Here is a 25972-nt window from a genome sequence, read left to right as displayed (position 1 = left end):
GGACTTGGTTGAGCATCACTCCTGCCAGGAGCCACAAACCAGGGAAGGAGCATAGCCAGACTCCTGCACCTTGGAAAGCAATCAGCACAACACCAGAGCTGATGTCATTGAAGAGGTTATTTATTAATGAAATCAACTACTTGGGCACATCTGGCAGCATGGCCCAACTCCAGCCATCCCATGAACACAGTCAGGGAGGGAATGATTTTCCTTGCAGGGGTAACTGTGATTTTTAGGGAAGCAGCATCCCTTGTTGATGTCTGTAGGAGGCACTTTGTCCCCTCCATGAGCACTGTGTCCTACAGACTCTCTCCCAAGAGCAGTGCACACTTTGTTGTACAGTATCTCTTACTTTCCCTACCTGTGTACTGAGAGAGCAATGCTGGTCATAAAAAAAAAAAAAAGAAAAAAAAAGTCCTTTGGAGTGAAGTGCACAGAACCTCTAGGTCCAGAATTTCCAGTGTATGGCTCCAGCCAATTTGTTTACTAATAAGAGTAGATGATAGGGTTGGGGGGCAGGTTTGTTCCTCAATATCCTGCAGCAGAGTGTATAAATCTCCACCACTGATTTCTCCCTTGACTGACAGCCTGACTTCTCCTGCTCCCTGGTGCAGGGAAGAGCCATGCACCAGCTCAGAGCAGGCACAGGTGAGCTCATTGAGTTCTCTACAGTTGTGGCACTGCCAATCCAAGCAGCTTTGCTCCCCAGGCAGAGGGCAGCTAGAGGTGAGACAGCCCCCTAGGAGCTCCTTCACTTGTTGACCTTGGGACTCTGCCATTTCTTTGAGCCCAGCTGTGTAATGGCAAGCTGAGACAGGTTTTAATAAGAACTCTCCCCCCATCTCAGGCTGTTTAAGCTTTCCTCCAGTGCAACCCAAAGCCAGTGCTGTCAGCCCTTCAATTACAGCCTGACTACAGATCCAGCTTCTCCACTGCATCCCAGCCAATTCTTTTTCTTGGATCACTTACAGGGAGGAGACCTCCCCAGTGGTATCATAACCTACTCCAGTCTAGAGATCAAGTCAAAAATCAATTTTCCAACTAATTAGGCACTTGCAGAGATTCTTGTGTTGTGCAAGGTGGGCAAACCTCACCCAGCATCTTGATTTAATGCCTGGAGTGAGCTAGACACCGGTCAAATACCCTCAGAGAGTTCTGACAGACAGGAGCAGTATTTGAATTCTCATCTCCAGACTCCAATTAGACTTTCAGGCAAGCCCAGCCCTGGCAGCCAGACGTGGATTGCTTTAGCAGGGCTCTGCATGGTAGTGGGGGACTAGAGAAACCTGATCCCACCCCCTACTGCACCTCAGAGAGGATAGCAGCCTGGAAAAACAGAAGCAGCTGCATTTTAGAACATGAAGAAAGCAGAGCCCAACTTGGGTCAACATCTCAAGGTTCATTTTAGCAGGATAGTTGGCAAACCCACCCCAGCACCCACAAATACAAAAGCCCCATGGGTAGGACTGCAGAAGCCAAGGCACCAGAGCCCCCCCATACAACAAGCACTACTTTGGTGGTACATCAAAGGGACTTTGTTTTTTTGCTGGTCATCGTTTATTCAAACAAATCCACACATAGCAAAAAGACACTTTTGGCCAAACTGTGGCATCTCCCAGTCACATTTCCTCAAATCCAGCCCCTAATCCTTTCCAGCTCCTTCAGCAGAGGACAAAGATACAAAAGTTACCTGTAACACAAGCTGCCTTCCCATAGATAGAGCTATTCCTCAAACTCTCCTGCACCTGCCGAATCTCTTCCAACCTCCTCATAATCCTTCTCTAGGGCAGCCAGGTCCTCCCTGGCCTCCGAGAACTCCCCCTCCTCCATGCCTTCACCCACATACCAGTGCACAAAGGCTCGCTTGGCGTACATCAGGTCAAACTTGTGGTCCAGGCGTGCCCAGGCCTCAGCAATGGCCGTGGTGTTGCTCAGCATGCACACAGCCCTCTGCACCTTGGCCAGGTCCCCCCCGGGCACCACTGTTGGGGGCTGATAGTTGATACCCACCTTGAAGCCCGTGGGGCACCAGTCCACAAACTGGATGGAACGACGCGTTTTGATGGCTGCAATGGCTGCGTTCACATCCTTGGGCACCACGTCACCCCGGTACAGCAGGCAGCACGCCATGTATTTGCCACGCCGTGGGTCACATTTCACCATCTGGTTGGAGAACTCAAAACAAGCATTGGTGATCTCCGGTACTGACAGCTGCTCATGGTAGGCTTTCTCTGCCGAGATGATGGGTGCATAGGTGGTGAGGGGGAAGTGTATCCGTGGGTAGGGCACCAGGTTGGTCTGGAATTCAGTCAAGTCAACATTCAAGGCACCATTAAATCTCAAAGAAGCGGTAACAGAGGAGACGATCTGCCCAATGAGCCTGTTGAGGTTGGTGTAGGTGGGCCGCTCGATGTCCAGGTTGCGGTTGCAGATGTCATAGATGGCCTCATTGTCCACCATGAAGGAGCAGTCCGAGTGCTCCAGGGTAGTATGGGTGGTGAGGATGGAGTTGTAGGGCTCCACCACAGCTGTGGAGACCTGTGGTGCTGGGTAGACGGAGAACTCCAGCTTGGACTTCTTGCTGTACTCTACAGAGAGCCGCTCCATGAGGAGGGAGGTGAACCCCGAGCCTGTGCCTCCCCCAAAGCTGTGGAAGACCAGGAACCCTTGGAGACCACTGCACTGGTCAGCCTGTTGCACCAGAGAAAAAGCCAGGACAGCCAAGTTACTGGGGCCTCATCAGACTTAAGCTAAAAGTAGTGCATTCAACTATGAAATGTCCATAAACTATACTTTTGCTTATACACACCTTCCACTTCTAGTAGTGAAAAATGTTAATGAAACAAAAAATTAGATTTATTTCAAGTAGAGAGAGGGTTCTTGCCATTACATAGAGATTCATAACATTAGCAATCAGATTTCTCCTGGTCCTATTGAAGAATGAGGGAACCTACGAGGTTCTACTCATATCAGGCATCCATCACAGCACTTCTTAGGTACTACAGTAGGAAGACTGCCCAAGGAAGGAGAGGACTGAGGAGAAGACACCAGCCAGAAGGTGACCTGTGACAATGATTGTAATGAGTTCTTGCTGGGTCTTCAGCCCCTCCTTTTCCTCTAATGTCCCAAGAAGGGCAGCACACACCCACATCTCATCATGACACTCCACATCACAGTGACATGGCCAGTCTGATGAAGATCCACCCACACCTTTGCCTCTTGATGGCCAGGGCAACAACAACCATAGTCTATCTCAGAAGACTCCCCCATAGTCTTATTACCATTTTTCGAGCTCTATCAACAACTGGATCTATAATCTCCTTCCCAATGGTGTAGTGGCCCCGAGCATAGTTGTTGGCAGCATCTTCTTTGCCACTGATGAGTTGATCTGGGTGGAAGAGCGTGCGGTAGGTTCCAGTCCTGATCTCATCTGGAATAAATTGAGATCTCACAATCACCGCTAACATTGTCTGCCAAATTACTTGTTCTAGTGTAGATGCAGCTCCATACTGAAACTAGTAACTTCATCAGAAGTTTAAGCAGCCAACACAACTCTTCAGGTTAGCAAGGGTCACCCCAACAAGAAGTCTGGGGGGTCTTCAATAGCTTACCAATGACAGTGGGCTCCAGGTCAACAAATATTGCTCTGGGCACATGCTTCCCTGAGCCTGCCTCATTGAAGAAGGTCCCAAAGGAAGAGTCTGTTTGCCCTGATGATGCCATGGAGGAGATGGTGCCATCTGGCTGGATCCCATGCTCCAGGCAATACAGTTCCCAGCAGGAATTGCCCATCTGGACACCAGCCTGGCCAATGTGGATGGAAATACACTCCCTCTGCATTGGGATGGGAGAGGGGAGAAGGTTATGAGCATGAACTAAGAAGTCTAAAGGAGACATTTCTTCTTATCTTTATGGAGCATACAGCCCACAGCCTGTGTACAAGAGGAGCCTTATCCCAGCTTAGTGACAGCCGGGACATTTTCTCCATAGCAGGCACTAAAGAAATACTGATCTGGCAGGAACCACTCATTCACCTTTCAGATAGTTGTTGCAGTCTCTCACTAATGCAGATGTAGAGATCAGAGGCTAGCGGTAGGTCCCTCTGCATCTCAACACAATCATTATATATTGCACAACGGTTCTGTTCCCAGAAACAGGCCATAGAGCTGATAACCTACACCAGTGTAGTTGTCAAACTAAACTGCTCATTATTTTTCTTCTCACTGCCTTCAGGCAGAAGGCAGGACACCACCACAACCTTTCCATGTGCTCTCATTGCTCAGCTTATCTTGGAAAGCAGTGCAAACACTCCACAGAAGGGTTAAGTTTAGAAAAGGTCTCTTGAGGAGGTTGATGGGAAAAGTCCCTTTCACTTTGGAGACCCAATTATTGACTTGCAGAGCAGTTCCCTCAACTTAATTAATTTAAATGTAGCCATGTAGGATCAGCCTTCTGGAGATAGCTAGAAAGGATCCAAGGAAGAATAAGTAAGGACTGATTTTCATCTCTTTACAAGACCTAGCAGTCACTCCATGAAGCAACTGCTCATAGCTTGAGCCATTTGGAGAAGACTTTATGCACAGGATGTACCTAAGGTGTTGAATTCTTTGACAGAGGAGACTTGTGAGAAAAAGATAACAACAAAATACCCAACACAACAATAACCAAGAAGAGACCTTCACCCACCCCCAACTCCTGATCTACTCCAGCCCTGCAGCAAGGCCAGAGGGATACCCAGCTTGATCTTAATATCACTACCAGCACAACCTTCAAGTTACCTTCATAAGAAGGCACAGGAAGGTATGAAGACATCAGCAGGGAAGTCTTCCCAAGGCTAGGGACCCACCCCAGGAACCCTTTTTCCTAGGCTTCCACACTTCTTCATACTCAAGAATTACTTTTCCCTAAGGAAGCCCCACAGCTCAGGGCAAGGCACCTTCCCCCAGTAAGAAGGGAGACACCTCCAACTTCTAACCCCTGCACAACTGTTAGAAAACAAACCTGAGACCCACAACTACTCACCATAACTCTGGAACACCAAGGCTCTTGCACCAAAACTCACAGCACCTGACTCAGAGCATGCCTAACTTCTCCCTTGGGCTCTTCTTATAAAGGGAGATAGAACCAGGCTTGGCCTTAGAGAGCTTCCTCCTGAATCCTTCCCCTTCCTCTTACACCTGTGGGCCAAGTGTTCAGGTGTTTCTGTTCTCAGAGAGAGGTGAGTGCGGGGTAACGAGGTGCTTTGAAGAACCTGCAGACCTTGAAGTTCTGGAGTGTCTTTGAAATTTTCTTTGCTGGTGAGGACTGGGAATGTTTTGTGCCTCAGTTTCCCTCTTTAAAATAGAGATAAGAGATACAGTATGGCAAAAATTGATCAGAGATGCTAAGGCTGTTGTGGGATTGACGGATGTTCTGGATGACCTGAAACAGCTCTAGGGAGAGGTGATGGTACATCAGGTCTGAGAGGCACCAATGAGACCACCACGCTGCAAATGGAAAATGCTTTTATTTTCTATACAGCATACACCAAAGCAAGAAACTCACTGACGTGAGATGTTCCAGAGGCCAGCAACACAAGTTTTAAAATGTGAACTACACCCATGGTGTGGGGACTGGCTCTATGAAGGCTACCAAATCTTACTGTATGGTTCCCTGGATGTAGTTGGGTCAACCCAGCTATGGGGTTACCTACTGAAGGGAATCTGCTTTAGCAGGGAGTTGAACTTGATGATCTTTAGAGGTTCCTTTCTGACCCTTACAGTTTTGTGTATTGTGAACCCCCATCTCACCACTCTTTCTGGGTTCAGCAGGGGCCTGTGAAGTGGGAAATGGGGTGTGATGGAAAGATTTAGCTGTTCTGGGGCTCCCAAGAAATGAAGTTTTTCCTCAAGGAGTGTCCAGAGTGTGGCAGTGGCAGCAATGGAAGGGGAGTTGTTAGTACCTGTTAAGAGTGAGGGAGTTTCTGATCCTTCTCAAGAGAGCAGAGTTGACTTTTGCACCTTGACATGCTCCTACCCATGTCACCAGATATGTTGTAGGGGATCCACGTGGGTTGCTAGGGTTGGCTCTGCCCCAGTCACAGCCCCTCCTGGCCCAGCTCAGAACAGGACAGGGCATCCCAGTAGCAGGACAGGTCATAGAGGAGTAGGACAGAACAACTGTCAGGTGAGATGGCACATCCCAGGAACAGGGCAGGGCATACAAAGAGGAGGACAGGTCAGCCCAGAATAAAAAGAGGCATCTCAAAGGTAGGATAGGACATCTCAGAACAAGATGGGACATCTCAAGGGCAGAGAAAAAAGTCCCAGGAGGTGTCTTCTGATGTATCACATTAGAAGATCCTTAGGTCCTTGGTGTTCTGTGTTCCCAGTGCTCAATATTCTGGGATATATAGGTTGCACCTCTCACGGTCACCACTGGAAATCAGCTTTTTTTTCTCAGCCAAAACCCCATAAATGTGAACACGAGCACCTTCCCATGCAGCAGGTGAGTATTTTTGGCCAGATGCTCAATGCTCATTACATTGTACTGCCTGAATTCCTTCCTCAGCCAGACAGGCATGAGGCCTCCCTGGTTCTGGGAAGGGGTTCAGGACCTACTGTCCTTGGGGAGTTGCCAATATCCCTGCAACATCTCTGGTTTGTGTTTATATGATGAAGGAACATTGGCATGTGGAGGAGGAGAACCCGAGTGAGGGGGATCCTGGAGGCCAGGGGATGCCTGGGGAAAAGGATTATGTAGAGACTGGAAGGGAACTGACAGTGGAAACAGAAGGATATGATGGTCTGAGTAAACTCACACTTGACTGCCCGGCAAAGTGCAATCAGTAACTTTTGAATGCAGTACCAGAATTTGGGTTCCATCCCTGCACAAAGTGTGGCAGGAAAGCCCAAATCCTCACCCAGCTTTTAGGAAACTGCACATCTCAGTGCTGTCCCTTCTAAGCCTTGGCTCCAATTGCTCCCGGAGCCAGGTGGTGGCTGATGGAGATTTCAGTGCTCCTATTTCTATCCCACTTCCTTGGGAAATCTGGCTCCTCTGACCTTCACCTGCTTCTTGGCCCCTCTGAGCAGCCTCTGGCCTCGCTTGGCAGAAGCTGAGAAGGATTAATTTTGGAAAGCTTTGTCCAAACCGGTGCTGGCTGTGGGTGAGAGTCCCCCATGGGGATGCAGCTGGAGAGAGAGGATCTCTGCTTTCCCTATCACTCACCATCAGCTGATATCTGCTGTCCCTGGCTCAGTTTTGTGTTTGTAGTCATGGTCTGGTGCCACTATACGCATGTAGACACCTGTAGGCAACCCTGTGCTTTGGATAGGTAGCCTGGGCAGCCTTGGGATGTCTCTGGCCAAACCTACAAAGGGACAAGAGCATATCTGACCAGGTCTGACCTTGTTTAGGCCAGTGAGATGTGTGTGAGCATGTGTCTCAATTTTCCATCTGTAAAATGGGCACAACCACTGACTACCTCTGAACAGTTCAGTATACTCAAGGAGGATGGGCATGTAGATTGCTGGGCCATAAAGTGCATAAAGCTAAGTATATATTTATGTAAAGGCTAAGGCTATAGCAAGAGGAATATCTTCACCAGTCCATCCTCAGCTCTGGGGTGGAGGCAGGAGGGGTTCATTGCATGGCGATGCTGTGGGCACACTGGTGTGTTTTCTGTTGGAGATACATGGGGAAGATGTATGGAGTTATATGGGGAAGGTGCTGGAGGATCTGTGCATTTATTTGATTTTTGCTTTCCAGTCACCTTCCAGTTCTAAGGCCCTGGGCTGAGGGTCAGCTAGGAGCTTTGGGTGTCAAAGCATGCTCTCTCTTGGGACGAATTCAGCTATGTTGCCTCCAGCTATGTACTTGTAAATGGCTTGTGGGTCCATCTGCCAACTCTTCGAGCAAAAAATAATAATAATAAAAAAGACCTGTCCTCTGTAATATCCCACCTGGTGCTCCCTGTAGCTATGACATGGATGGGACTGGTGGGAGCTGTTTTGCTGCTCTTGGTAAATCTCTCCTGGAGGAAGAGGTGCAAGTTTGTCTCCCAACTTTCTCTCCATGAGTTGAGATTAAGGTCGGGAGAGGATTTCATCTTGGAACTGAGTTGTGAGGTGAAGAGAGAAGGGGATTGAAAGGAAGGGATGTATAGCCCAAGATAAAGAAAGTGCTTGGTGAGCTGGGGCTTGATGGAGAGTAGGTGAAGGGAATTAGGGTGGCCAGGGATGGTTTGGCCAAGGATATACATTGGGAATGAAGCACCTGGATCTACATGGATGACAGGGATGTAGGTGCAGGTAGATTGGACGACGTGGACAGCCCTGCAGGTGGGTCTAGAGTGGCTGGGGAGTGATTTTTGACTCCTGGGGTCCAAACTCACCTTGAGCCATGAGAGAGAGGCAAAGCCATGCTGTATTTTGTGGATGCTTGTAAATGATCATTTGGATGAAAGGTGGTGGTTTCTTGGCTGAAGGTACTGGTGGAGAAAAGAGTGGTTGCAAAATAACCTGAAAATCTAGAGCTCCCAGCAGGAGAAATTGGGATCTTGATCTTGAGATCATAGTCACATAATCATTTGAGTTGGGAAGGATCCTTAAATGCCATCTAGTCTGACTCCCTGGCAATGAACAGGGACATTGCAACTGGACCAGGTTGTTCAGAGCCCTGTCCAGCCTGACATTGATTGTCTCCAGGTACGGGTCATGATTGCCTTACCAGTTCTGCTTTTCCCTTTCTAATGTAGTTGTGACTGTGTATGGGGACAACCTGTGTTTGGAGACTTGAGAGAGAGCATGACCAGGGCTGTTGGAGGACAGATTGAGCTGGAGGGAGTTTTTGGAAAGACCTGAATGACCAACTTCTAGAGGTGATGGGTTAACCAAGCATTGTAAACTCAAGAGATCGTAGCTTTAATAGGGACCTTTCCAAAACATGTCCCCCTACCCTGCTGAGGACACTGCCCTCTTCCCCATGCATGGAATGTCCGGGAGGAGGAATAGGGGAGATTGGGAAGGAAAGGAGGAAGGAGAAATGTGAAAGTTAGGTAGCTCTATGGGTCAAAAATATACAACACTGATATCGTACACGGCTGTCAGTCCCCTCCAACCAGCAGGCTGGGGCCAGGTGATGGTCCCGTGTGACCATCCCTGCTCCAGGTCACCCCCTGCCCCACAAGCATCACTTTCGCCGCCCAATTTGGGCCATGAGGTGTGCATTGGCAGCAGCCTTTGCCCGCAAGTTCTTGGCTTTGGCGATGTTGAAGAGGATGTTCATGATGTTGGTGGGGACGTCGAGGGACAGGGTGACCTTGGTGCGGCGGTCACTCTTGGCACGGTTCTGGTAGGTCTTCCCCTTCACCTGCGCCTGGGAGGCGTATTTGTAATGGCCTTCCCCTGGGAATGTCCTTTTCCCTCTCTCTTCCTCTGCCTCCTCCTCCTCCTCCTCAGATGCTTCCTCTGCTGCATGGTAGTCGTACCCACGCTTGTCCAAGACAGTGTTTTCTTCTGGGAGGCTCTTCTGGGCCTCAGTGAGAGCCGCGTTGAGGCAGCTGAAAATGGAGGCGGCATTGTAGAGGTGGAAGGCCCTACTGGTTTCTGTGGCACAGAGGAGGGTGAGGAGCAGCAGCAGCTTGGTGTGGAACATGGTGGTAGGCCTGCCCAGCGGAAAGAGCAAGAGGAGGGCAGAGATGGGCATCAACTTCCCAGTGGGTGTGGGGCAGAGCACCACTATCCCCTCATCATCCCTTGTCCCAGACACCCAGATCCCAAAATCATCAAATCGTAGAATCATAGAATGGTTTGGGATGAAAGAACACCTAGTTCCAACCCCCTGATGTAGTCAGGGACACTTTCTACTAGAACAGGTTGCTCAAAGCCCCATCCATCCTGGATTTGTCTGTGTTCACCTCCCAGATCCCTACATCTTGGGTTTACCTCCCATGTCCTAAGTTCATCTCCCTCATTCCACACTCCTGGGTTCGCCTCCCACATCCCAAAACTTTGGATTTGCCTCCCATACTCTACACTCCTGGATCCACATCCCAGAGTCCTGAGCTCACCTCCTACATCCCAAAGTCATGAGTTAACCTCCCATGTCTTGAAATCATAGGTTCATTTCACATGCAGCAAATTTATGGGGTCCTCTTAATAAGTCTCCCCCAGGGTCCCATCTAACGGTTAGGGCAAGTGGAAATTAATTGCTTTGTGACCTCTTCCTCTGAGGTTCAACACACAAACCCTAGGTTTTGGGGTACTGAGTAGCATGGCCAAAGTGTTTTGCAAAATTGAAGCCTCTTTGGAGGATTTAGCCATCTCTTTGTTGAAATCATGACAAATAGCTTCACTCGGTTCTTGAAATACCATCATTTTGGTGTCCCAAAATCTTTGTTTAAAAAAAGGTTAAAAATTTTGGGATAACCTCACTTCTGCAAAACTTCCACATCTCCAAGTCCATGTATGTGCCCATCTGCTCATCTGAGGGTCTACAAAGGATTTTCCAGGCGGGGATTCTTTCACCTTATCGACTACGGTACAAACAGACCCGTGTCCAGCCCCGAGGACACCCCGACCCTCGAAGCGCCTGGAGGTGCACTGCCATTCCCAATCTTCTGGCCCCATCTTGTGGCAAGAGCATCTCATGGCAAGCACTGGCCAGCGGGACAAGTCCCTGTTGACGCAGAAACATTGCTTGGGGTCTTTCGAGTGGGTGGGTGTCCTCCAAAATTCAACCTGCCCCCCTTATCCCCAGGAACTGTCATCTTGGACCTGCTCTTTGGCCAATGAGTCTGTGAAATTGATGTTATTTTGACTATCCTTTGCTGTTCCTTTAGAGGAGGAGATCAGGTCGGATTCACCTCCTCAGCTCTGCTCTTTGCTGTCCCTTTGGAGAAGCAGATCAGGGCAGATTCATCCCCTTAACTCTGCCCTTTGCTGTCCCTTTGGAGGGGAAGATCAAGGCAAATTCATCCCCTTAAATCTACCCTTTCTGTCCCTTGCAGAGGGAGATCAGGGCAGGTTTATATGTTAAATCTGCCCTTTTGCTGTCCCTTGTGGAAGGGGCTAAGTGTGGATTATCGCCTTAGATCTGCCTCCGTCTTGACAAAAGAAGGATGTGAAGCAGCTGTGTTACCACCCAGGCAGCATTATCAAATCTGCTACTGCAGGGTGGTGAGTAAAACCCTTCCCAGGTACACAACCCCCACACAAATGTGATTTGGGACCCGAAGCTCTTCCCTCAGACCCAAATCAGACACTGAAATCCTGGGACTCAGGTATTGCTTACAAATCCTATCAAGACAAGCATCTTTCTCCCACCCCAAAGCAGATGTGTTTCAGCAGCTACCTCAGCAAACTTCTAGCAGAACTGAGTTTCCTAGCAGGGGCTCAGGGCATGAATTCTGAAAGTGCCATCCTTCCTCAACCCTTTCCTGCTACTCTTCCACGTCCCCAGGCTGCGATCAGAATAGTAGAAATAGCTCTGAAAATGCTCTCAGAGCCAGTGCGGCTGCTGGCTGTGAACTGCACTGATATGAGAAGCTGCTGCTGAGCATCTCCTCATCTTCTTCACCTCTCCCTGGTATCTCCCAGCTCTCTGAACTGTCAGTTTGGCTCCACAACTGGAAAAACTCTTTGGGGACCTTGACTGAGCAATGGGAAAGGCGGGACAGAAATCAAAGCAAAGCAGCAAAGAAATGAAGCATCCTGATGAGCAAATCTGATTTTTAATTTATATTTTATTACTGTTGTTATTAATATTTGCATGGGGTTTTTCCTTCCCTTCCAGAAAGTTTTTTTTTTTCTTTTTTAATAGCTGGAAGTGGGTCACCCCTTCCTAAAAACAGGAAGAAGAAGAATTTAAACTGCAGCAAATCTGAGAAAGCTGGAGTGAAATCTGCCTCTGCCAGGTGACCCATGAGTGGGAATTGTTGGGACCCTGTGAGCAGTTTCCAGGTGTTATAATGGGATGGTGCTCATCGACGGACAACCTTACTTCTCGAATTTAAAAGAGAGAAGTAAATCACTGAAGCCCAGCAGCTCCAGCAAACTGGGGACAGAGCTGTATCATCCAAAGCAGAGGTATAGCATTAAGCTGATTTTTTTTCCCCATCAGAAAAGTAAGTCTGGAATGAAATAATACTGCAAATGAGACTTGTAGACTTCTAAACTCTTTCTGTCTGATGATGCCTCCACATCCCTGATGAACCTCTCCTGAGGATGCTGATTCCCAGGGCTCCAAACCCATGCTGACCCAGTGGGGATAAGGCTGTGCCTTTCTCTCCCCGTCCCTTTAACCACAGCAATGATTTTTATTCCCTCTTTTTGATTTCCCAACGTTTCCAAACCTTTCCCCTGTCTGATCTCCCTCCAAAAATAGCTATAATAACCCCAAATCTATTTATTTTAGAGAGTCTTACTACTTTTCCCTATCCCATTTTTATTTTTCTTGCAGAAAATCGTGGAACCTGATCTCCTCAGCACTGAAATCTTTCAAGTTTGTGCAAACGAAGCTGGTTAATAAATGAAATCCAGGCACTCACCTGGCAGTCCTCGGCGCTGGGATGGGAAGGGGCTGCTGCGTGTGGCTCTCACTCCAAGCAGAGAGACATCAGCACCTTCCCCTCAACTTCTGCACCCTCTCTTTTCTTTTATTGTTATTAAGAGGGCTGTGATATTTTTTCTCTCTATGGAAACGCTTTTCCCCTCCCTCGTGTATATATAAAAATGAGCGATCACGGGGTTTGAGTCGTAACTCCAGACGTGGAGCCTTCGTTTGGGCATGATTACATTAAAATGAAATCAGAAGGAGCTGGCGACGTCATGGGGCTGCAGTGCCTCTCCCCATTCAGAAAGTAAAAAAAAAAAAAAAGGGGGGGGGGGGGGGGGGGAGAAAAAGACCTCTGAACCCAATGAACAGGTGAGACTCACCCAGAAACAGGGCTGTCGTCAGTGCTGGGGCTTTGCAGGGTCACATAGACACGTTTTTCCCACTCCTCCGGACACAATGCAAAGATATTTTAAATGCAAATCATTTCTGTGGCCCCTAAGGATGCCTGTATAAGTTTTCAGAAGTGTTATTCCAGTCATTTCTTTTCAAAGTGAGATGCTGGTGCATCTTCTTGGCTGGGTTTTGCTTTAGGGCAGTGCCCACAAGCCCTGTTCACAGCCCCTTAAACTCCCCAAACCCACTGAGATCCAGCAGAACAAATTCAAATTGCTCCAAAGCTGCAGCCAAGAAGAAAACCTCAGCCCATCGCCCCAGGACTCCTCGTGTAGTTGGTTCATAGTCCCAGCACTGCTCTAATCTTTGTGTAGACTTGGTGCTACAAAGAGAATGAGATTGGAGGTCATCCTGTTGGAAAAGAGGATTGTTAGGACTGCTCCATGTGATCCTGGGATGAGATGCCTGAAAAAGTCATGTTCCTGGGAAAGGATTCCTCCAAAAGCCACTACAGATTGGATGGGCTTCTGAATGACTTTAAAGCCCATTGATGTTGTCTTGGAAAAGAAAAGAACAAATCCTATTGAACTTGGGGAAAGTCCTCTGAGTCCCCTGTTCCCCAGAAGTCTTGTCTTCCACTAATGACTGTGAGTGGGCTCTGAGTGAGAATGTGGAGATGTTCTCACCCCTGGACCACATGCCTGCAGTCGTCACAGTTGTTCCTTTGGAGAAATAAAGCTGTGGATCTTCTTAGATGCAGATCTTTGAGCTTTTCACAAAGCTCTTCAAGTTTCCCTTGAAGTTGAGATGTAGCAGCTGGTGACACCACAAGCTGCCCATTGCCCTCCATCCCAGGTAGAGCATTTTCCCCTCAACCACCCCCAGCTGTTGGCTGAGACACTTTGGCATCCACTGTTGCAGCAATCCATTCCTCTTACTGTCTTAGTCTTCCAACTTCCAATTTCCATTTCCCATTCTCATGAGAGACCTGAAAGGCAGTTTTGTTATGAAAATCTGTGGAGCCTTTGGTTGTCACCTCAAACCAATCTGCTTGCAACTTGCTTGCAACTCAACTGGAGGGACTCCTTCCTAGCAAAGAAGAAGGAAAACCACCACGATTCAAAAAACGTTTCCAGCTTCATTTATTGCAGAAGGATAATTTTTCTCTAAGGGCTACACAATCCCTGAGCCGTTGAAATCCTTCATCTCATGCTTTGTGAAAGTAGGGATGAATGAGAGCTGTTTCCAACCTATCCCTTGTGGTGAAGCTCCATTACAATTGATTTCCCTTTGCTCTCATTGTAGACATGGGAGTGATGATTCTTGGCAACCTTTGGCTTCCTTAGGTCATGTCCTCAACCTTGGTGAAGTGAGAAGGGCTTGGGTCAGCCCCATTACCTGATATCTTATCTATCATTAGGTGACCGGGTGGCACTATAAGCTTGGCTAAAGTTATCTAAAGCTTTTTAAGATTTATGCAACTCCTTGGTTGGTATTAAGCACCTGGATTGAAGTTCTTCAACCTCAACTCAGATTTATCTCCTTGTGGAAGAAGGTTTTCGTAGAATCATAGAATATCCCTGGTTGGAAAGGACCCATATGTATCATTATTAAGTCCAACTCCTAAGTTCTGCATCTGTGGTAAGTGGTGAGGGTTTGGCTGGGGTTTATAACCTCTTGTGCTTCCTTGGAGAGACATTTGGCATCTTCTCGATACCTGAGGACTGTAGATACTGGCTGCAGTCCTTGCAAAAGCCTCAGGAGACTCTTGGATTCTTCTGGGCTCAGACCACTGACAACTCTACAAGCTTCAGAGTGGGTTAGGGATGATTCACCCACTTCCTTCCCATTATTTCTGGGGGCTGAGGTTGTAAGAAGGGGGTTGATCTTGTAAATACATGTGGGATGAGAGCTCTTGTTGCCAAGTTGGCCTGCTTTATGAATGGTGTGTTGGCACCTCTGTTCCCCTGCCTGTCAGAAGGAGATGTCATCATGCTATGTCTCACTGGGGTAGAGAGGAATCACTGAAAGTCTCTTCTGGGGGCATTTTGGATTCAACAGTCTGGAGATCAATGGGGGAACTCTTTCTTCTAGCATGAAGTGTGGGTCTGGCATCCCATGAGTGGATGCATGGATTCTCCACCTTTCTCCAAAGGTGGAGAAAAACTGCTAGCCTGCTGCACCTCTCTGACACAAAGGCCTCTTAGCCCTGGTCATCTCCAGGAGTTTCAGACTTTCAGGTCAAAACCAAAGCCCTATCATTGCCAAAAATTTGGAACCTCAGATACGTGAGGAAGGGGTTATAGGAAAGGGAGCAGTATGATGTTAAACTAGATTAAATGAGCCATCTTAAAGCCCACTTTCTCTCAGAGGTGTTGGGGTCTTTAACTCATTTCAGTGCATCTCTGAAGTGAATTAAACTGTATGAAAGCTTCAGTCTGGGAGTGGATAAACTCTATTCAGCTGCTTTCACAATAGCGATGGGTGCTCCACCTTGTCAATTGGTCTGCCCCTTGTGATGGAGTGGATATCTTCCCACACCAAAGTTTTCTTAGGGCTGAGTATATGATGAAGGGAGAACACATCAGCTTGCAGTTTGTAACCATCACAATTACTTCAGACTGTGCCCTTGTGTTGTGCATGCTCCAAATTTTTGGGAATGTGGTGGTCAGCTCTTCTTGGTTACTGGCACTGGGTTGCCCTTGGGGACTTTGTGAAAGGGCTGCCTCCATGCCAGAAGATCTTGTGGGATCGTGAGGAGGTGTTTGGCAGAGCAATCTCTTACCTGAGCTCTTTGATGTCTGCAGCCTTGCGTGAAAAGGTGATGAGCATGGGTCCGTTGGGGTTGAACACATCCCTGTTTGAAGAAATATGCTGACAGCAGTTTCCAAAGACCAAAAAGCAAGAAGAGAGTTAATGATTAATAAACTTATTTTCTGGGCATGCAGACTAAAGATGGATAAATATATAAAGTTCTTGAGTAAAAAGCAATCAAAGCCATGCTAAAGACACACTGCTGGAAGGAAATGGGGTATACACATGTATTGCTCAAAGGTCAATTCTGTAGTCCTAATCACCCATATAATTTGGAGATGTTATGGGTTGTTTTGTTTTTTTTTTTTTCTATTTATTTTCTTTTCAGATGATTAAAACTACCTAAGAATGAAATCAGAGCATAGAGATAAATGCACTTAGCATCCAGGAGGTACTGGTGGAGCCATGTAGTGAAAGCCAGCTCCATCTCCCAAACAGCCAACGGATGATGGGGTATATTTCTGCAACTATTTACCCAAGAAATGCTTCACTATTGGGCAAGGAGGCAAATGTACATGCTAGACATGGAGTCTTCAGTGTGATTTTATTAAAGGAAAATAGGAAAGAGAAGATAGTTCTTAAGGAAGAGAGATGAAAGTAGTCAAGCTGTCTGGTTCATCTCTATTGGACTGCTTTAGCTGTCACTGTCTGGCTACTGTGTCTTGCTGATCACTGCATTGCTCTTTGCTTTTTGAGGAGCTCAGAGAGAAGATTTTGCTGTACAGTCTGAAAATATCAGAATACAAAAATAAACCTCAGGAAAGGGCACTCTCAGAAGCTCACAGGTGACAGAGGGGAACGTGGCCCAAACTCCCCAAAGTTTCTCCAAAAAATTACTTAACTTTGAAAAATGAAGGCTTTGTCATGAGAGTCCTCGCAGGTCTCCCTTGTGCGTCTGTCTCTCCAGGAGCAGGACACTTTCCCACCTCTCCACAGCCTCTCTCACTCTTGCCAAGCTCAATTTCCTTCTGTGAATCATCATTTAAGTCTAACCGTGGGCAGCTGGAGAGGATCTTATTAAAATTTCATCACCACAAACGTTCCACTACTGGGAAAAATAAGACACAGTGTCTCATGGTCATAGCACACAAAAAGCCTCAGAAGCAAAACTTACAACTCAAATACCCACACAAAAGTTTTGGCTTGCTCAGGGAGACAAAGGCAATGTGATCCTGTTTATGCCAGGATTGCATAGAGGAGGGGGACATGGATGCTCTGTAAGTCCACAGATGGGCAAGAAAGGATTTTCTGAGCTGCACTGTCCCGTGTTTAACAACCTTAGGGACTCAATTTGCATTTACAGGGCTGTGGACATCGGAGACTCAAGACCATCCATCTCACTTTAACCCAATGGCGAAGGACTCTTCCTCTCCTACACAACTTGTTCTTGGTGGGTTTCCCCACTCCATGACACAGTTTGGGGGAGAGGGGTTTGCCTCTGCTGACAACTTGACACCTCCAAAAGGGATGTAGAGATCTTGTCAATGGCTTGGAAAGTCTCATGGCTTTGAGGTAGGACCTTGTAAGTCAAATTTCTTTTGAACAAACCACTTTCTCGAGAACTACCAAACTTCACCACCAACAGCTTTTTGGGCAGGAAGTAGATCTTGGTTCTTGATGGTTTCCCTCCAAAAAAAAAAAAAAAAAGAAAGAAAAAAAAAGGATTGGAGAAGAAATACTGATCTTAAATCTTCCAAATCATCTTCACTAGTGGTTTGTATTTGCTATCTGTATGTCACATTTTCTACTTATTCTCCAAGTAGGCATTTCATATAATAGAATCATTAAGATTTGAAAAGGCCACTATGATCTTCTAGTCCAACCATCAACCCATCACCACCATGCCCAGTAAACCACGTCCTGTGCACCATATGCACAGTGTTTGCCTGTAGCTACATGGACATTACACCTCCAGTAGGAATAAACATCTGAAATGAAGAAAAAGTACAAGAAGTATGGTAACTGCATCTCTGTGTTTGGGTTATATTGCTTCTTTGCTGCAGGTGTCATGGCTGAGGGCTGGCCACATGGTTTCATAAGCCACATGGTTTCATAAGCCACATGGAGGTACTTGGGGTGGCTGTAGGGGCAAAGTGGGACATATATGGGGGGAAAATGGAAATGCCCAAGGCAGGAGAAGGGTGAACGAAACCCTCAGAAATCAGAAGGGATTTTCTGGGGTGGTTTTTGGGATGAGACCAAGGCAGCTCTTGTAAATCACCAGCTCTTGGACAAGGAGAGTTTCTCCTCAGTTTTGCTCCTAACCCACACAACAACGATGCTGGAGGTGAATCCATCACAGTTTTTGCTCTTGCCTGCCCCAGCTCAGTGCTACCTGCCCAGCATCGAAGGATTTTGAGGATTTTTCAGTATTTTTCTTCCCTCTCCAGAATGTTATAGCCATTGGATTGCCATTCCACCATTGCTGTGGGCAGAATATGGTGCTCACCAACAGCATTCTTACCTTTACCAGCTGTGCTGTCAAGTGGCTGCTTACACCAAAGCAGTGACATAATGATGGCTATTGTTCCAAAAAGCAATAGATACCACCCAAAAGTCACCCCTATCACACATACCAGATGAGGAGGATGGATATTTTTTGCAAGATGCAACTTGCTGATGCTTGGGTCTAGCCCTGCATTAACTCCATGTCCAATTGCATTTCCAGAGCCTAAATTACTCCCGCTCTAAAAACACTGGGTAATTAATTTACCTAATTGGAAGCAATTCAGGCTGTTGACACAGTGGTGAACTTTTTTCTTACTTTTGACTCTGTCAGGAGTGAAGATGAGGACTTTTGTCAGCTCCCCCACGAGCAGCCTGTCTGTTCTCATCTGCTAGCAGGGCCAGAGGGTGCTGGATGATGCTCAGAGCTTGGCTGTCAGCATCGTGGCCATTTCAGGGACTATCATTATTGAATTACTCAATTACTCTGGCCCAGCTTCTTCGTTTCTTGCGATCCATTTTCTTTTGTCAAGGTTGCTAAGGAACTACCTGCTGACTTTGGATGCCTTGATTAGGCAAGTTTCTCCTCCCTGCACCTTTGCTGGCCAGATGTGCCACACAGATCTGAAATCCCAATCCAAACGGGCAGAGTGTGCTTGTATGTGCATATACCCCATGGGCTCAGCTCTGCAGCTGTGAAAGGAGCAGTGGGGCCACCCATTTTCTGAAATCACCCCGCACTTTGCAAACTCCACGAGGATTACTGAAGCTGACTTTATGTGCATTAAAACCTGAACGTGCACCTCTCTTCCTATGCTCAGGTCTCACAGCAATGCTCTTTGCTTTTTATGGCTGTTCTCCAAAGTGCGATGTTCAGGAATCTTCTGGCTTCGCCCTGTTTGGAGCAGCCCCAGCTCCCTGCACCTGGAAAGCCAACAGCTTGCCAGCAAATCACTCGGCCTTAAAAGTCTCCTCGACCCCACAATCAAATCATTTTCAAGAAATTCAATTAGAGTGACGTGACATTTCCAAGGAAACACCGAGGAGGCATTCCGGTAATATTTTGGCCCTGCCAAAGTGGTTCAGATGGCAAATCAATAATAAATGTTTAAGGTAAGATGTATTAAAAAAAATAAAAATCAAGTTATCAATTTCCCATTATGCCTAAACTCCCAGAGCACTGATGGGAAATTCAAGTTGCATTTAATACACCTAGCAGAGGACTGAACAGCTTGATCTTATACACTTGCCTGCAGTATTGGTTTCCACTCCCCAACACTTCCAAGATGCTTTGAAGACTGGATTAAATCCCCCATCTCCCTGGTGAGCTGCTGCTTTGGCCTGTTTTGTGAGCTTGGTTTATGGTGAAGGGTTCTGATCCAAGTCAACCCCAAGAGGCTCAGCCCTTCTCCTTAACCACGAACCCAGGTGGTTAAATCCGACCACCAAACTTAGCTTTGACGTACCCCTGCTCCTGGCTAAGCATGGAACCCAATGTCAAGAAATTTTGCATGTAGGGAGGTGAAGCCCTTTTTCAATTGATGGCTGTAGACTTAAAAGTAAAATAATGTTGTCCCATTCCTTCAGTGTCCTGGGAATAATGAGTCATATACTCCGGAAATTCTTCACTTCCTCAGGAGGGTCCCATATCTTGTGACCATGATCCCACATCCATGTTCCCAGGTCCACTGGCTCACCCACAGCTGTCTCCTGACCATCACTGTGCTGCTGATTCACAGTCATAAAAATTATCTTAATGCAATTACCATTGCTTATCTTCTCCTCAGACTCGATGTCAACTTAACATGCCTGCCAAGTGCTTTGCTGGCCCACAGAACTACACCCTCCTTTTCTCTAATGCCCTGGTAAAACTGATAGGCAGACAAAGAAATGTGGGCCTGGAGCCACTGGGGGAGCAGCCAAGGTATGGAGAAAATCTTCCTGCCTTGTTTTCAGTCTGCCCGTATAAATATTTTTGTTCAATCCAGCTGTGGACTGGTTTGCATCAGGAAGGGTCATTCCATGTTCCTGTTCATAGCAGGGGAGTTGGACTAGATGGCCTTTAAGAGTCCCTCCCAATCCAAATGATTCTATGATTCTATGACTCAGGGAATGGGATGTTGCAACCAGACAGATTCCAGCTCAGGTCAACATGGATGAACCGTTCTGGAGTGCCCTTCCTACACCTAAGTCCCTTTTCCCCATCTCTTTTAAGGCTCTGAAATGTTCACTCTGCAAAACTGTGGCATCTCAACACATTGTTCCCCTTGGCAAGGTCCCACCTAAGTATAAATGTTCTTACCTGTGCACGGTGGTTGCTGTGCACCCCAGAAACATCACTTTCTTTATGCTGTGGCCTCACCTGGAAACACAGCAAAGCTTTAATTTGGATGAGGCTGCAGCCAATATTTTGCTCAGCCAGGAACATTTTGTTTTTTCTCTGAGGGAATTTTTTTTTCTTTTTTCTTCTTTTTTTTTTCTTTTTTTTTTTTTTTCTGTGGTGCAGTGCCTGAACGTTTTTGTCTTGCTGAAGTATGAGAGAGATTGGAAATGCTTGTCTGAAAATGCCATTTCTCTTTTTTCCAACATTTACCAAATTCCATTTTGATTTTTATTTTTTTTAAGTTTTTATTTTGGTTGGAGAAGGAATGAAAACATCAGATTTTTCTGCTAAACTCTCCTTGGAGCCTGGGACATTGTGGGCAAGGGAAATCCTGCTATCCTACTTTCAGCAATGAGGCAACCCTTCTCAGCCAGGGAAATCTGTGCTCAACCTTTTAATAAACACCCCTGATAATTTCCTTATTATTTCCCCCAGTTTCTCTCCACCGTAAATCCTCATTTAACCATTACATTCCCACCAAAGCTGTTTGGAGGGAGAAAGGAAATCCCCAGTTCAATCCTTGAAGACATGATGCAATGAGAGATGTCATTTTTAGACACTGCATTTCCTACCTTGATGCATTATGGCAGTGTTTTTTCCCACTTGTGCAGAAGACAGAACCTTTAACTTCTATGGTTGCTTTAGCAAATTAGGAGTATTTGGCAACATCGGAGAAACCTTCGTGCTCTTGTAGCTGTTATGGCCCTACTAGGGTCCATGCTATCCCATGATGTGCACTTGGAGGAGATGTTATTGGACAGGACCCCTCTAATCTGGGCTCACAAGGCCACCAAAACCCACGGTTTTACAGTCCCACTTGATCTCCACATCTCTCCTCGAAGACTTGGAGGTGGCATTTGTAGGGACAAGTCCATTTGCTTTCTTATCATACAAGCTGGTACAGCTGTTTTTTCACTTGTCCAGGGAATGGACAAATGAAAGAGCAGCTGGGCTTGATAAGGACAATGGGGAGTTTGTCTGATTATCTGACATAGGATAGGGCTCAACCTGCTCATCGGATTGGACATGAGACAACAAATTTCCACTTTTCCATCTGCTTTTCTAAAAGGGGTCATTGGTTCTGAGTTGAATTATGAGCTAGAAATGATACTCAGCAGCATTAACACACTTTTATTTTACAAAAATAAACTCATGGGTAGCTGTCACCTGGATTTGCAGACATAGCACAACAGAGCAAAGGGTACAGTTGTGAACCTCTGGGCTTTTCTGAGTGCTCAGATGATTCCCTCTCCTCATACCACTTTGTTTCCTGATCACAATTACAAGTAATTCAGCATCTTATTTTTTTCCCAACATCCGCTTCTTCTTCGTGTTAAATGGTTTGTCTTGCTTGTTGAGTCTCCAAGATGCCCTGGAGAAACTTCTTGCAGCTTCGTTTATCTTTGATTTATGCATGGCAATTGCAGCTAATCACCTCCCTCTGACTGGTGTTGGGAAGCAAGGAAAGAGAAAACAAAAAGAATGTTGGAGGTTGGCTGTAACATGGGCTTAGTTGTTCAAGACTCTCATGTCTGGAGAAGTTCAGGAGGTCTCCGACACCGTGGGATGTCCATGCCTGGTCATGTTGTGACATGCCAGACACTGATAAAGCAAATATCCTGATCCAGGTTGGGAATTCTTTAGGGTCAGTGAGGAGGAATCGTAAAATTATTGTAGAATCATTCAATTGTGAATGGGCATTTAAAGATCATATAATCTGACTCCCCTGAAATGAACAGGGACACCTATAGCTTGATCAGGTTGCTCAGAGGACTGAGCCTGACCTTGAATGTCTTCAAGGAGATGGCATCTACCACATCTCTGGGCAATCTGTTCCAGTGCTTTGCTACCCTTATGGTGGTCTGTGGAGAACATAGACCTGGCCTGGGTTTGTAAGACTGTCACTCCACAGTGGCTGTTTCTCTCCACAAAGGGAGATTGTGGAGCAGGAGATATCTACAGCTACTTCAGGATGCCTATATGCTCATTTAATGCTCATGCCTCAGGCTTGCAGCATTGGGCAGGAAGAGGCTCACTTCTTTACCCAGGGATTTAAAGCACTGGGAGTGACTTCTCCAGGTGTGGTAAATTGCAAAGAAGCAGATCACTAAATGTGAGTTCTAGCCAGACGAAATGGGCCAACTTGCAGATGAACCTCATCAGGATTTGTATTATTATTATTGTTATTATTTGTTTTGGAGAACTAACACATTTTTAATGCTGCCCGGAAGGTTTCTTCCATTTAGAGAAAAATCTGAGAGAACAGTACCTTTCAAGGAAAGCATTTCAGCTGCAGCTCATGTATTGCTTGGCAGCAGTAGCATTCACATTACTGTCAGAGCCAGTGGGAGCTAATTTCATAGAATCATAAAATAGCTTATGTTAAAGGGGACCTTATAGACCATTTTGTTCCATGGGCAGGGTTGCCAATCTGGTCTTGAATGCTCTCATGAACTTCTTCATCACCCTCAGGTTCACACTGTGTTTCATCGGTGGATGTAGCCAAAGGGAGGAGCTGTTCAGAAGTTCTCAGGATGGGCTGAGAGGAATCTGAGTGGGAAGTGCACTGGGAGCAAGAGGTGAAGTAGACCTTGAATCTAGAGGCACCACTTCAAGTGAAACTTGGAGGTACATATGGGGAAGGCTATGGATTGCCTGGGGGAGCAGGGTATGTCAAAGGCCACAACAGCTGGGCAGCCCATCCTGGAGAAGTCCGTGTGCAAACTGGGTTCCTCAAGGCCTTTGCTGCCATCCAAAGTAGTAACTCTGCCTTGAAAACATATCTTTTCCCTGTACATGAAAGAAACAGCTTCTCCTCCTTCTCCTTTTTTCATCTGACCTCTCCACTTTCCTCCCCTGCTGCTTCAAATCACCCTTCTATCTCCCTGGTTTATTAAAAGAAGACTTGCACTTGTCCTGCTGGGGCTTGCAGCCTGGTCCTTGGTGGGACCATAAGGCAACAGAGGTGGACGGAACCTGGATGTGTTTTTCTGCTTCCTCCTGGTTAGAGGGTAAGAGAGCCCAGGAGATTTCTCACCTGCTGAGGTTTTGCACCGCCATTCACACTTCCTCTTGGTTTTGAAGCGATTCCTGTTCCCTTGGCACCCCCCGAAGATGAAGGGTCGACAGGCATTTGTTTCAGGGTGGAAGTACCAGCGCAGGGTGTAGTCTCGGCAGGAGCCCTCGTCCATTGGCTGAAGGCATAGGGCTGCAGGGACACCCCACAACCACTCACATGTGGGATTCAGGTGGGAAAAGACCAACCTGGTTCCACCTTGCATGGGGCTGGTGCAATGGGCCTCATTGTCCCATGTTCATCACAATGAGGTTGGAAGAGCAAAGGGGGAAACAAGGGCCAAGGGTGGATTCCTATAGTGGGACGAGCACAGAGCTCTTCATTGTAGGGTTGGTTGCTTTCAGGGGCATTGCACAGAGGATTCTAACCTTGCTTTTTTTTTTTTTTTTTTTTTTTGTATGGATGGATAACACAGAATGGGGTGAAAACACCCTCTGGTTTGTTCACCACCAGAACAAATGCAGCAGCTTTAAGTCAAGTGTGAAGAAGAGATTTAAACCTCTACTTGCAGGCATGTGTAGCTCTTTCAGCCCCACATCCCCTTGATCTCAAAGCCAAAAAGCACTTCCCACCCGGGAACTGACTTCCTTAAATGTCACTTAATTCAGTTTATTTCACCTGGTAATTGATTGTAGGCTTCTCGATGCTTGTACAGAGAAAGACCTGTTATCGGCTGCACACTGGAAGCTGCTGGGGAAGCAAATGGAAATCACACATAATAAGGGCACGCAAACAAATTAGCCACCATTTAAATATTGATCATAGGAGCCTTACATGGCTGGCTAACAAGTTCTCTTAATAAATGTCATGGAGCTACTGGTGAGGCAGGGGGAGGAACTGGTGGCAATAAAATTCTTAATGGTGTTAAACAACTCAGTCAAAAAGGTTGGGTGTTAGTCAGAGAAAATGGAAGTATTTGTGGTTGCTTGCAAGGAGATAAATGTCAGGCTGGAGTTTTGTAAAGCTTTGAGAAGCCAGCGGCGATTGTAATCTGGCAGTAATAACCCTCCGATTGCAGAATCCTGTTAACATTTCGAGCGCCTATCGGCACTCATCACTTAGTGGAGCGATTTATGGGCCCTCCTGCCTCAGACCTAGGCTTTAATGGGATTGTCGGCTGGCGACGGCAGCAGCTGTGATTCAATAACATGTGGTACGCTCTGTCGATCTCAAACCGCCCCGATCCCAAATGCTGCCTTGATATAAAGTGAGTTTAAAGCCAGATGGATGATGTCTTCCGAGTGCAACACAGATATTAGGTGAGAGTTTGAGTGATGGGCAGGAGAAACGTGGAGATGGTTGAGTCCAGCTCCAGTTCTAGTTGGATATGTGGGGATTATTTGCTCCTTAGTGGGTTATATGGGAAAAAAATATTGAGATAATCATCTCTAGGACTGACAAAACTATTCCCAAAGCTCAGGATAGTTCCATCAAAAAGGTGAAGATATATAATATGTAGGTCAGTGACCTAATATCTGCCACTTGTTTTGAGGTTTGAAAGTATGTGTTATTGGAGTCTCACTTTTTAAATATAATCCAAAGTAGAAGAATTGATTGGTCAACTCATGTGTCAGTTGGAATGTGTGAATACCTATCTCTCTGAGCTGAAGCAGCGACTGTTCCCCTGCCTATACCAATGGATGCTCCATCCATACAATTCAACCCTCCTTCTCCTGTTGACAAAATCTAAGCAGTCGCAGTGTAAACATCTGAATTTCTGGTTTTCTGAACTGGAAGAAGTGAGACTCACTCTCCCTCTTCTTGAATTCTGCACTTTGTTGTGGTGTGTTTGGACTTTGAGTACTGAGTGCCGGGGAAGATTTAGATGTGCCGGGGAAGATATAGTTTAGATTAGATTTGAGGAAACATTTTTCTCTGAAAGAGTGGTCAGGCACTAGAATGGCCTGCCTAGGGAGGTGGTTGAGGCACCATCCCTAGCGCTGTTCAAGAAGCGTTTAGATGAGGTGCTAAGGGATTTGATTTAGTAGCTTAGTGGGTAAGGATGGTGATAGGAGGATGGTTGGACTATGACTATGATGACCTACAAGATGATCTTGTAGGTCCTTTCCAACCTAATGTATCTATGAATCTATGAGTGAAGAAAACACTTCATAAACAAGCCCATAATCCCCATATTCCTGTCCAACAGCATTTCTGCACAATGCTTTCACTCTCTATCTCTCAAAAATCAAGACTGAAAGGCAAATGTCACAGATGAAGTCAGAGGGACTGTAGGTGGATGTGGAGTGGCCTGAAGTTGTAATGGTTTTGGGGGAAGGTAATTTCCATCTTGCTTCCAAGATTCAGGGCAGAAATTCTCAGAA

At 46.6% G+C, this 25972-nt stretch overlaps 3 protein-coding genes across 3 annotated transcripts in view; all 3 read right to left on the bottom strand.

Annotated features, from left to right (window-relative positions):
• Nucleotides 1-1722: 1722 nt before the first annotated feature.
• Nucleotides 1723-3807, bottom strand: LOC136053158 (tubulin alpha-3 chain). The gene is made up of 3 exons (XM_065743832.1): nt 3612-3807; nt 3282-3430; nt 1723-2691 (listed from the first exon to the last, which is right to left on the bottom strand). Exons 1-3 carry the CDS (start codon nt 3790-3792, stop codon nt 1723-1725), a joined length of 1299 nt encoding a protein of 432 aa, XP_065599904.1. The 5' UTR covers nt 3793-3807.
• A 5100-nt stretch (nt 3808-8907) lies between these two features.
• On the bottom strand, nt 8908-9636 carry UCN3 (urocortin 3). The gene has a single exon (XM_065743833.1). It carries the CDS (start codon nt 9634-9636, stop codon nt 9172-9174), a length of 465 nt encoding a protein of 154 aa, XP_065599905.1. The 3' UTR covers nt 8908-9171.
• A 12070-nt stretch (nt 9637-21706) lies between these two features.
• Nucleotides 21707-25972, bottom strand: part of LOC136053152 (collagen alpha-1(VII) chain-like) — an 87386-nt gene continuing 83120 nt past the window's right edge. The window contains exons 81-83 of the mRNA XM_065743817.1: nt 24267-24338; nt 23610-23780; nt 21707-22017 (exon numbers count right to left, since the gene is read on the bottom strand). Coding sequence (XP_065599889.1) covers nt 22004-22017; nt 23610-23780; nt 24267-24338 — 257 coding nt within the window. The 3' untranslated portion in view covers nt 21707-22003. The remainder of the gene's footprint in view (nt 22018-23609; nt 23781-24266; nt 24339-25972) is intronic.

This window comes from Cyrtonyx montezumae, unplaced genomic scaffold (genome assembly GCF_038088225.1).
Source record: "Cyrtonyx montezumae isolate F1298 unplaced genomic scaffold, pur_monq_1.0 scaffold_3, whole genome shotgun sequence".
NCBI lineage: Eukaryota > Metazoa > Chordata > Aves > Galliformes > Odontophoridae > Cyrtonyx > Cyrtonyx montezumae.
Note: the sequence above shows the minus strand (reverse complement) of the source record. Positions and strands in the feature narration are given on the sequence as shown.